We start from the raw sequence: 12,987 nt of genomic DNA on the forward strand, positions 1-12,987 counted from the left end.
GGGATGATATCTTTCATAGTTTACTCTTACTGCAACCAGAAGGTTTCATGCAGGTTAACCCCTTCGGTTTGATGATCTACTGTATTTTTAATGTATTCTTGCTCCTGGGAGGATAATTTAACTGAACTTAAAAAGAACCTGGTACTGAAGGCACTGATTAAGTCTATTACCCTGTCAAGCATAAAAAGTCTCTCCTAAACCAAATAAAACTGTCTGGAGATAACAACAATAATATTTAAAATATAAATTATCTGACTACAGGACTAAGCTTCAGATTACGAAAGGGAAGGAAAACTCACCAATACTTGAATTCTGACCTTTTTATCTTACTCCTAATTGCATCATATACTGTGGAAAGTAATCTGACCATTTCCTACCTTCAAAGGAATCTTAACCCTTTCCCATGAAGGGAGGAGCATAAATTCTGGCTGTGCGCATAACTCTCGCTTGAGAGCTTTCAGAACAGTCGCGTAGAGACATTTTACTTCTAACGCTCATAGGAAAGTTACTGATCATGGAAAGGCCACTGTGGTATCATTTTGAAGATGAAGAGTTTTGCTCTGTCATACATTGTCCAAAAAGACAATATATACAAAATAAAATGCAAAAAAAGTGAGAAGTTAGATGACATGATAAATTTTTACACTGTCCTTTAAAATAATATTCGCCCCCCAAAAAAAAACTATTCAAGAAGTAATAATATTTTTGCTTCAATATGTAGCAGAATAAATTTCCTTTCCAACAGTATTATTTGTTGTATTTTCTTAAATAATAACGCCGGATATATGCACGAGCAAAAGGAGCATAAGTGTTCGGTGGGAGGTCAAGAGGTGTACTGTACATCCTACCTGTGTGGAACCTCGCACCACACTGAGCCGAGCAAGCCAAGTGAGCACGAATGCATCAGCTGTGGCAGGCTTAGCTCCGCCCACTTTAGCCTGTCATCCAACAAAAATGACGACTCCAAAACTATTTCTTTAGAGATTACATTGGATGACGGGCAAAGTCGTCAAACTGATGCCAGAGGTTGACAAACACACGACGACCCAGGTCGTCATTGGTAAGTCTAAGGGTTAACACTGACCATTACAAATTAGGGGCTTCCCTATACTTCATGTTTTTGAATTTTTAATGCTTTTAAAGGCCTCACCCATGCATGCATATGTAAGTTTTTTTTTATTTATTTATTTTTTTTTTTTTTTATAGCAACTAACAGTAACACTGTATTCAACTTGGTGTTATGCTACGCTGGCACCATTGGTTTGTCACCAAGTTGCTTAGGTATGTTTTTTTTTAAGGCCATATGCCATTACTGTCATCAACCCTTAACTACAGCAGGTCCTTGGGTTTATATTACGCATTTTCCTTCTCCTAGCCCAGCTGCCATTAATGGTTTATAAGTCGAGCCTACCCTTGAAAACAGACTGCTGCTGTGCAGAAGATATATTTGTGTAGTAGTATCAACTCATGTTCTGAATGAATGAATGCAGCTGAGTTCCTCAGCTGCAAGTGCCCCCCCCCCTTTTTTTTTTTTTTTTTTTTTTTTTTTTAAATAAAGAAGAAGGAACCAAGGCTACATGCCCGCATGATTGTTCCCTCCAAGAAAAAATAAAAACATGATAACAGAAAGCCAAATTCAAGATCCATTCATTTCAAGATGCCTGAACACATTGCATTTGAAAGACTGGAGGTCATATGTAGTAGGAAATACAGACAGAAGATGACAGTTTCAGAATTGACTTGCTGCATACTTGAAGGACTGGAAGTAACAGTTAACTCTTACATTAGAGAACTGGACAGAAAAGGGATTCTCCTGGTCCAGGAGTACCTCCAAAGGATGATGGTAACCAGCTTAAGTCACATGTCTGACATAATTCCTTTTTTTGGAAACAAATACTTCACCACAACACAAATCTCTAACCAATATAATTACTATTATTACAGAATTTTGTGTGGATTATTTTGTGTTACGAGTTGATGGATGTGTGGCCCATCTTCATTGGGCACCCTGGTGATAGTCCTGTTTTTGTGTATTTCTCCTCCTGTTTCTCGATTTCTCCCACCCCTTGTAAGTGAGAAAGAGTCAAGACGATGATGAAATGCTACATAAGTACAGTATGTAATACACATACATCAAACAGTTCCTGGTTTTCCCCTCAGGAGTGTACAGGCTTAGGGTTAGGCCATCAATATTTATATTATTATTGCTGTTATTCTTGGAAGCATTTTTTGGAGGGGGCTTGCAAATTTCAATACAATAGGAATTAGAAGTTACACATTCATTCATTCATCATCTAATACAGAGTTGCTCCATGAGAGGCACAGGAGCCCAGGGCGAGGCAAGTTGGTCCTGCTATTTAAGATGAGACTGACCAGCCTCACCCATCCCTAGTGGCATTTCGTGAGCAATAAACTCCAACCATCCCTTGGATATAAACCTGCAAAGGCTCAATCCGATTGGAGCACCTTAATTACCCATGAAACCACCAGGTGCCATAATTTGTTTATACTGTATACTGTAGGTGGGGGCGTTCACCATCCACTCACTCGATGTAGTGCTGCGTTGGGTGTCTGCTCTTTCCTCTCTTCCTTCCTTCCACTTCTGTCTTTCCTTCATTCTTTCCTCTTCCTCCTGTCTACTGGTGATTTTACACTTCCTCTTCTGTCTTTCTTTCCTTCATTCTTCCTCTTCCTTCTGCCTATGAATGACTCTACACTGAGTAACAAGACAAATGGTTTCCTGTACACCAGGAAACCATTTACTACACTGGGTGGTACGAAAGAATGAAGAGAGGAAAGGGCAGGCACCAGAGAGCAGCAATATATCGAGTAAGTGGATGGTGAGCACCCCCACCTACCATTACAACTCATTATAATGGACAGCATATCACAAAATGACTATTAACTGCCATAAAGTAAATTACAGAAGAAACATTCAACATACCAATTACTGCAGAATTTGAAGGATGGTTGAGAACTTCAGTTCCAATTCCTTCATCCCTCCTGTGAAAAAAAAAAAAGTGTGAATGCTATAACACCAACTTCCTATCATAATCATTAATCACAATATCTACAGTACAGTTGTTTATGCACACTATACTGATATTAACTCCTTCTGGAGGGGGCATACTTTTCCAGTGTATTCCACAATGACAAAAATTCCATGATAAACTGTATCAGAGAGATGACAGGTTTTAAAGCTGTCCCTAATAGCACCTCTTCTGAGATTCAAGCATTTGGATATAGTAGTACAGGTAGATTAACAGCATATACTGTAGGTTCTGAACTTGATCTGATGTGAAGAAAAATGCTTAAATAGTTACAGAGATTCAAATACAGTATCATTACAGCACTAAAGAATATCTAAATATGACATGTTGAGTAAATCACTCAGCAAGATGTGATATATGAAGCCTCCCTACCTCATAAAAATGTAACTCTTAGTGCTTTAGTGTTAGCCAGAATTATATCACTACAGGTAAGTGCATCCACAGCAGTGAAATGGTTGATGATTGACTGAACACACTGATTACATGCACACAATACACCTACCTGAGACAGATATTATACTGGAAAACAGGCACTGCACACAGGCATGCAAGGATCACCATAAACTGGAACACGCTGACAAACTTGCAGTACAGTGACTGATCAGGTCCATCCAGACTCCATGAACGGTACCCTAAAAGCACAGTAGTGTGAGTTCAGTGATGCCTGCACCATTTTTTTTTTTTTTTAATTAAGTACACAGTCTATCAATTCATCTATCATCCAATCCTTTACTGTCCCATAAAGAGTGTGAGGGCCCAGGGTTAAGCGACTTAGTTCCAATACAGTATTAACAGTATGAGTGGCTGGGTCAGTTGCTCATGAGCATCATCATGTGAGCAATATATCCTAAATACCCCTAGAAAGTAAATCCTTACCTGGCACATCCAGCTGGAGCTCCTAAACCCACTAGATCATAATGTAAAAATAAGTCACTTAACACCAACACACACCGAGTATGAAAAACAACCCTCTCAACATAGGCATTCCTTTCAACTCAATCACAATGCAATCCCCTACACTCCACAACAGACACATAACATTATCAAGAAAACTCTACAAGCATAGGGTCAGATGACATCAGCAACCTGCAACTGAAACCTTTAGGACCATAAAAGATCCTGGCCCTCAAAAACTACTCATATGCATACTGTAGCACTCCCAGTATTTGGAAACATATAACAATCATTACTCTTCTTTATGCAGACTGATACTCTCTTCTTCATACAGATCCATAACACTACTTAGTACACCATCAAAAATAAGTGAATGCCTCATTCTCAGCAAAGTCACTCCTCATGTCTCCCTTGCTTCTTCACAACATGGATTCAAAGCATTGCACTCTACAAACTTCTTGCTGACTAATCTCACACAATAAGCATCAGATGGCATTAACTCTGTCACACCTGAACAACTCACACTTCTCACAACAGCAGATATTAGTGCACCCCCATCACAAATACAGTACTGCACAGGACAGAATTAACTCCCATGCCCTTATGGGAAATCACACATGGCCACCCTCCCTCTACTGACAGTACTTCCACAGCCCTGGATATCATAACTATTACTTTACCCACATTTACTCTCAAGCCCTTGTGCCCCACACCACCTCTCCACTTCCTAAATCTTTCCTCTACCTCCTTTTCATTCTCTGCAATCAACACCAAGTAATCAGCATATAACATATCCTACTGGAGCCCATTTCTGAAGTCACATGAGAGAGCTTCAAGCACCATGATAAACAATAATGGGCTCAGGACTGACCCTTGATGCACACCAACATTCACAGAAAACTCATTATTCAAATCTCCATTCATTCTCACCTGTGTGTGAGCACCCTCATACAGAGCCATAACCACTCTAACCAGCCACTCCTCAATCCAAAGCTCTCTCATTCCCCACTTCACCACCTCTCTAGGGACTGGAAAAGTTCAGCATAGGGGGATGATTAGAAGCTTCTCCCGAGGGCTGATGAAATGGGAGCTCCAGCTCTCCCATCATCAGCTTTCCATCCACCTAGGGAGTACTGCCATGTTTGACTGGTGCTACAGTCTACTCCCATTGTAGATAGAGAGAGATAAATAGATAGGCAGAATTTCTGCATATTAATTATCAAGCCTACCTTTCTCCCTGTTCATATGTTCCACCTCTGGATCACCAAAAATAACATTATCAGCAAACTGAAGACTATTCAATCCTACACCATTAATGTTAATAAGACCTTTGCCACTCCAATCTAAATTTCTGAAAATATCCTCTAGGAATGCCCTAAATAACTTGGAGGAAACTGTATCACCTTGTCTGCATCTTTCTTAACAGTTTTCTTCTGCCTATCCTTATGGAAATCTATGGTATCAGTGCTTGCTCATATTTTCCAGTACTTTATGTATGTTCCTCTCATATCACTGTTGTCATTTCAGCTAAGTAAAATAGTCTTATAATCAAGATACTGTAAACATATCATAAATAAACTTTTGCATACCCATCCATCCATCATTCCCTTTTTTTTTCTGCCCCATCAGAAGCATAAAAGGCCTGGGGTAAGCTATTCAGCCCTCATATTTTAGGCGAGGGTGACCAGCCTCACTTACCTGTGAGTGGCATTATGCAAGAAATAAACCATAACCTCCACTCAGATGTACTCTTGCAGGTCCCATCCAGCTGGAACAACTCAACCCACTAGATTACCTAGATTACTAAGCATCACCTGGGGATGTGGTTACCACCCAGCATGGCAAATGGTTTCTAGAGATATCCATCGATCCATCCATCCATCATCCAATCCTACGTTGCCCCATGAGAAGCGTAGGAGCCCAGGGCTAGGCATTTGGTCCTGACATTTAAGATAAGAGTGACCAGCCTCAGTCATCCCTGAGTGGCATTACATGAGCAATAAACCCCAACCACCCCTTGAATATAAAGCTTCACCGGCTCAATCCGACTGGAGCACAATTACCCACTAAACCATCAGGTGCCAAAATTTGGTTATATGGTTACCACCCAGCATAGTAAATGCTTTCCTGGTGTACAGGTACATTAAACCATTTAGCTTCTCACTATGTGTAGAGTTACTTGAAGGCAGCGCTACATCATGTGAACGAACAGTGGATGACCCCAACTACAATACCTGATGTATTCATAATTTTTTTCAATTACAGTACAGTATTTAATTAATGACAAGGATGAGGTCCTCTGCTGAGAGTGGACAAAATGCTACCATACCTAGTGTAGAATTTTGCCTGCACTCATCGTAGACTATAACCCTTAGAAAACATGATGCCACTACAGTACTATTAATGATTAATAAAATCACCTGTGGATAAAATGAATAAAATAGTAAAAATTTCTGACCTTGTGGAAAGGTTATACAAGAGTGCATAAAACCCATACAGCACAACACTCTTAACATAAAATCATCTGCTAGTAGTCTGAATAAAACTGCTAAAATTTCTGGCATTGTGTGAGTTAACCTCTTTAGTATGGTAGTATCTTTTTTATATTTTTTTCCTGCTTCAACCAGACATTTTACTCAGCTCATGAAAAGTGCCTTATTAATGGAGGGATTAATGAAGGATGCATCAGACCCCTTCAATTAAAAATAAAAAAATATCCCTTGGGGAAAGCTAGAAGAAAACTAAAAACAAGCTCATCCAGATGGAAGGTGTTAAACAAGGTATAACTGTACACACCTAAAAGAGATATGATGAAATCTCTTGGTCTGAGTATTCTCCGTCGGCAATATAATAGCGTTGCGGCTGTGTTGTAGGACTCGCCATCACACTCCGTTATCATCACAGCCTGAAATATGAGTATTGTACACAGACAGTACATGCCCTCACCTCCTCCTCTCCCATACTTACCTACTGTACATGTAGTACATAACATGTAGATGTGTATGGTATGTAGGAGGATTACTGGGCCTTGAGAGCAGGCTGTGAAGCCTATGCCCAAAGTCGGACACATTAAAAAAAAAAACATGAAAGTCCTTGTTATAACACCATTCTTTGTTTTTTCAGTGTTCACTTTTGCTGTTAATGCCTTGGTAAATTACAGAAATAATTTCTACAGTTTCATTAATATACATGTTATCATCTTTATGCAGTATATATACATGTATCATCTTTATATATATCTATCTATCTATCTATCTATCTATTGCCAGACGCCTCAATCCCGTTTGGGGTGGCCACAAACAAATCGCCTCCAAGTCGCCCTGTCCCCCGCCATTTCACTGCCCCGCTCCCAACTCACACCCCCCTCTCTCATATACCTCTCCACCCCATCCCTCCATCTCATCCTCGGCCTCCCCCTCCCTCTTCCCCCCTCCACCTCACTCACATACACTCTCTTCGTCAGTCTTTCACCCTCCATCCTCTCCACATGGCCAAACCACCTCAGTGTGTTCCTCATAACGCTTCCCATCACATCCACATCCACACCACAACACTCCTTTATATCCTCATTCGTCAGCCAGTCTCTCCATGTGACTCCACAAGCTCCTCTTAAATAACTCATTTCCAATGCTCTCACTCTTGACTTGTGTCCTTCCAACAATGTCCAAGCTTCACTTCCATACGTTAGAGTTGGTATCACAATACTGTCATGTAGTAACTTTTTCAATTCCATGCTCACTTCCCTGTTTCTTATCACTGCTTTCAAAGAACCAGCAACCTTTCTTCCCTGCTGTACCCTTTCAAGCACTTCACCCTCCAAAACTTCATCCTTACTCATCACACTACCCAAGTACTTAAACGTACTCACATTTTCCAATTCCTCACCATCCAACCTCGCTGTACATTCACTGACTTCACCTCTCTCAAAGACCATCACTTTACACTTCCCTACATTCACCTTTAGATTCTGTTTCTTACACACTCTCCCAAACTCATCTACCAAGCCTTGCAGCTCCCCTTCGTCTTCACTCAACAACACAGTATCATCTGCAAACAACAGTACAGGGAGTTTTCAAACACTATCCTCTCTCACCAGGGCCAATCCACATCCACTACCCTACCTTGTACCTCTTTACCTCTTTAAATACCCCATCCATGTACAGATATATATATATATATATATATATATATATATATATATATATATATATATATAACAGAACGGAGGAAGGAAAAACAAATGGGTAAAAAAAAATAATCCATACACCAGATTACTGGTGTCCTCCGTTCATAAAATATCTGTAACAGTTAGACTTGAATAGTTGTGGGTTGAAATTTGGAGAAAAACAACTCTGGGGAAGCGAGTTCGAGAGAGATGCAGTTCGGGGAATGAAAGAATTCTGATAGGCAGAAGTTCTGCAATATGGTTGAGTGACATTCCAGTCATGAGCGCTACCAGATGTCCGTGTAGCACGAGGGAAGGCATGGAGAGGTGGCACCATGGACGCAACTTCGTCTGAGCACTTGCCAAAAAAATATCTGTAATATAATGCAAGGGAGGCAACATTCCTTCTTACTTGCAGGGGAGGTAGTTTATATGTAATGGCAGAGTTGTTAATGATTCTAACTGCTTTATTCTGAATTTTGTCTAGTTGTCTTAATGCAACCTCTCCACAACCATTCCACAAGGGTGAGCAATATTCAAGCTGAGAGCGCACATGACTCTTATAAATTATAGTTAACTGCTCATCAGCGAAGAAGTTACGGACTCTGTACAATAATCCAAGTTTCTTTGAGGCGGTTTTAGCAAGTGATCTGACATGGGAGGTCCAGCTGAGGGCACTGTTAAGTGAGACACCAAGAATTTCAATACTTTTGGAGATGGGAATATTAGTAGCACTGAAGGTAATGTATGAATCTGGCAATATCTGTCTATTAGTAAACTGTATATATTTAGTTTTACTAGCATTAAAAGAGACAAGGTTGTTTTGTCCCCATTCACTGATTGTAGACAGATCTTGATTTATGGAGATGGCTGTACTGAGTTGAGAGGTTGAGATATTAGACTTTGTAAATGGATGTCTGAGTGTGAATGAACTATGTAGTGTTGAGTCATCTGCATATGAGTGAATGGGATTGTGAGTGACAGATAAGAGATCATTAATATGAACCAGAAATAGGGTTGGCGCCAGAACTGATCCCTGCGGCACGCCGGCGTTAATTGAGTGGAAATTCGAATATACATCATCTACTTTTACTCTTATTTTCCTGTCACTAAGATAAGAAGAAATCAATGGAACAAAAGACGTTAGTCCATAGCAAAGGAGTTTGGACAGCAGGGAACGGTGCCATACTCTGTCGAAAGCTTTAGAGATATCAAGAGCTACTGCATGAGTTTCTCCAAAAAGATCAATTGATTGATGGATGGTATGAGTTAAGAGATTGAGTATGTCAATGGTGGATCTTTCTTGGCGAAAACCGTATTGTCTATCACTAATTAAGTTGTTGGATTCAAGATGTTTAACAATATGCTTATTAATTAAAGTTTCAAATACCTTACCAAGAGAAGATGTGACAGCTATTGGTCTGTAATTAGAGGGGTCAGACGAACTTCCTTTCTTCGGAACTGGGTGGATATTGGCTTCTATCCGTGAATTTGGGAATAAAGAAGTACGTATGCATAGTCTGAATAATTTAGCTAGGACAGAGGCAAGTTCAGGGGAACACTTTTTCAAAACAATTGGCGGAATTCCATCAGGGCCTGGAGCTTTGTTGGTAGGTAAATTGTCTAGGATGGATTTTACATATCTTGTCTGTATTTTAAGTGGGGCAACTTCGGGAGAATCAAGTTCCAGTACTGAGACATTCTGGCTGGTGTCATCTATGGTAGAGTTTCTGGCAAAGGTACTAGCAAAGATATCTGCTTTCCCACGTGGGTCATTTGTAATATTGCCGTCTGAAGATTTTAGTGGGGGAATGGAAGATGACTTGTTAAAGTTATTATTGAAAGAATTAAGAGTTGACCAGAATATTCTATTGTCATTAGGGTTGTTAAGTAGTTTTGATGCTTGCTTTTGAAGAAAGTTTGATTTAGATAGATTTAATACAGCTTTTGCATGATTTCTAGAAATTTTAAATTGGGAGAGTGATTCAGATGTTTTTGATTTTAAGTAAGAGTTATATGCTAATGACTTTTGGGCTGTTGCTCTGGCACAATTGCCATCAAACCATTTTGGAGAGTTTGATCTTTTAGTGAATTGTTGACTTGGTATGAATAAATCCATACCAGCTAGTATTAAGTCGCAAATGTGGGACTGGGTAGAATTGGGATCACTAGAGAAGAAAGACTGCCATGGAATATCAGCAAGATAATTTCTAAATCCATCCCAGTCTGCCCTGTCAAAGTGCCATCGGGTCACCCTGACAGGTTCAGAATGGGGAGGTGTGGGAGGGTTAACTAATGAGGCTTTGATGAGATTGTGGTCAGAGGATCCAAGTGGCGACAGTACCTCTATCCTGTATTGATCTGGATTATATATATATATATATATATATATATAGTAAACCCTCGATATAAAAAACTAATTGGGGGGAGAGGTGGGTCGCTATATCCAAAAGTTTGCTATATACAAGGGGTCGGTATTTCTGAGGGATTACTGAACTCAGTTCACCATAAAAGGGGAGTCGTTCAGTCCTATGTGCTCAGACATAACCTAAACTAACTCTATGAAGCTTTACATGGAGAATTCAATGGTTTATGAAGTTGTACATGTAAATACAATACTGTATGATGCTGTACATATAAATACAATACCTATAATAAGAATACAGTATAACGTAGTACCATTACAATACCTATAATAAGAATACAGTATAATGCAGTACCATTCCAGTCTGCTTACTGTGCCAGGAAGGGATGCTGTTGAAGTACATTTACTGTGCCACAAAGGGATGCTGTTGTCGCCGTAGGCTCCTTCCCGAACTTCCTCCTCATTTAGCGAACTTTGTTCGCAAAATCTGGGGGAAGCTTGGTCGCGATTTGGCCATTCATTATATCCGAAATTCACAGTACAGGGGTTCATTATATCGAGGGTTTACTGTATATATAAGCTGCTCAGCCAGTTTCCCAAATTTACAGCACCATATGCAAGAATAACAAGGTTCATCTCTATAGCAATCTTCAATAACTAATATAATGTACTGTATATAGCATTGTATGAAATAATGTATAAGAGCATAGTGGAAGAAAGATTGGGAAGGTATGAGCTAGAGCAGATGGAAGGGGTGGAAGACGTATGTAAGATATTCACGGAAGAGATAAGCGCAGCGTGTGAGGCGGTTTGTGGAGTGAGGAGGAGATGCAAGGGTGTGCAAGGGACAGCATGGTGGAATGATGAGGTGAAACGAGCTGTGGAACAAAAGAAGAAGGCATATGGTGAATGGTTGGCGAGTAGAGGTAGGGGAGAAGATGAGAGAGAGAAGAGAGAGGTATATGTGAGCAGGAGAAGGGAGGTTAAGAGACTGGTGAAGGAGAGTAAGAAGAAAGTGGATGAAGAGTTTGGGAGGAATCTGAGTGTGAAATGGAGGGAGAGTAAGAAATTGTTTTGGAAGGAGGTAAAGAAAGTAAGGCAGTGTGAAAGGGGAAATAGTAGGGGAGTGAAAGATAGGAATAATAGATTGTTGGTGGAGAAAAGAGAGAAATTGAGGAGATGGAAGGAGCACTTTGAGGATTTGTTGAATGTAGAGAGGAGGCCGTAGCACGGGCCGAACAGGGTAGTACTCCCGAGGGGAATGAGAATGGTGGTGATAGGGAGAGCTGGAGCTCCTGTTTCACTAGCTATCTAACCATCCCCCTTTGCTGACCTTTTCAGTGTGACAGTAACATGGAGAGTAGACCAGCATACTCTCCCAAACATTTCCTCTAACTATCTATGCACTACACCACATGCACTTTACATTTCACACAACGTATCCCACTACGCTACAGGGGTTGGCGCCAGCAAGGGCATGCGGCCAGAAAACTTTGCCCCCGCTACCTAGTGGCGGACTTCTGGGGGGAGGCGTGGCGGGGGTTCCGCCGGCATAGATCATGGGTCCAGGGCGAGATGGGGCTCGGGCCTGTGCTAGAGGGTACAGGGCATTGCGGTTCCCAGGCTGCCGCTTCCGCCCAATAGAGAGGGGCCCGAACCTGGGAGTAGCGTCCCAGGAGGCTGCCCTATCAGTGGGTGTATAATGGCGGGATAGTTGCAGTGCCAAGACGCGCTTGGAGGGTGTCCCTGCAGCTGTCCTGGCAGGGTGCCCCGAGGCCACTACCACAGCCACTGGTAAGTTGGTGGGCTAGGGGTCCCAGATCCATTGCCTGGACCTGGGACTGTGCGGTGAGTGGGACCTGTGCTGTGTCTGTCCCCATTTATTAATACTGAAGATGACAAAACAAAAAAGGTTTCAAAGCAAGCCTGAGGACAGTAAATCACCCATGGGGATGAGGGTGGGTTCATGGAATGTGGGAAGTTTGAGGGGAAGAGCAGGGGAAGTCGTTGAGGCATTCAGTAGGAGGTGGGTGGACGTGGCGTGTTTGCAGGAAGTCCGGTACAGGGGTGGATCAGCCAGAAAGATTGTTGGGAAGGACTGTTGCTATAAGTTGTTTTGGCAGGGGAGGACAGACGGATATGGAGGTGTTGGTGTGATGGTTGTGGAGAAATGGGTGGAATATGTTATGAATGTTTTGAGAGTAAGCGATAGGATACTGGTTGTGAAAATTCTGTTGGGAAGAAAGATAGCTGTGATTATATCGGCATATGCTCCACAGGCAGGATTGGATGAATCAGAGAAAGATAGATTTTGGGATGATTTAATACGTGTAGTGGGTGGTATGCGGGATGATGAGATAGTGATTTTGGGAGGGGACTTAAATGGTCATGTAGGTGAAGCAGCCCAAGGTTATGAAGGAGTGCATGGGGGATGTGCATATGGTCTAAGGAATGCAGAAGGGGAAAGGATACTCGAGTTTGGGGAGGCAACGGACATGATTGTGTGCAACACA

The 12,987-nt window shown here is 41.3% G+C and overlaps 1 protein-coding gene across 1 annotated transcript in view; it reads right to left on the reverse strand.

The window, feature by feature from the left end:
• GrlHz (Gustatory receptor-like Holozoa) overlaps positions 1-12,987 on the reverse strand; it is a 55,406-nt gene that overhangs the window by 27,306 nt on the left and 15,113 nt on the right. Inside the window, exons 3-5 of the mRNA XM_080281223.1 lie at positions 6,741-6,849; positions 3,553-3,682; positions 2,945-3,003 (exon numbers count right to left, since the gene is read on the reverse strand). Coding sequence (XP_080137349.1) covers positions 2,945-3,003; positions 3,553-3,682; positions 6,741-6,849 — 298 coding nt within the window. The remainder of the gene's footprint in view (positions 1-2,944; positions 3,004-3,552; positions 3,683-6,740; positions 6,850-12,987) is intronic.

The sequence above is a fragment of the Coenobita brevimanus genome, chromosome 88 (genome assembly GCF_032717465.1).
Source record: "Coenobita brevimanus isolate Jiangsu-jjx chromosome 88, ASM3271746v2, whole genome shotgun sequence".
Taxonomy (NCBI): Eukaryota; Metazoa; Arthropoda; class Malacostraca; order Decapoda; family Coenobitidae; genus Coenobita; species Coenobita brevimanus.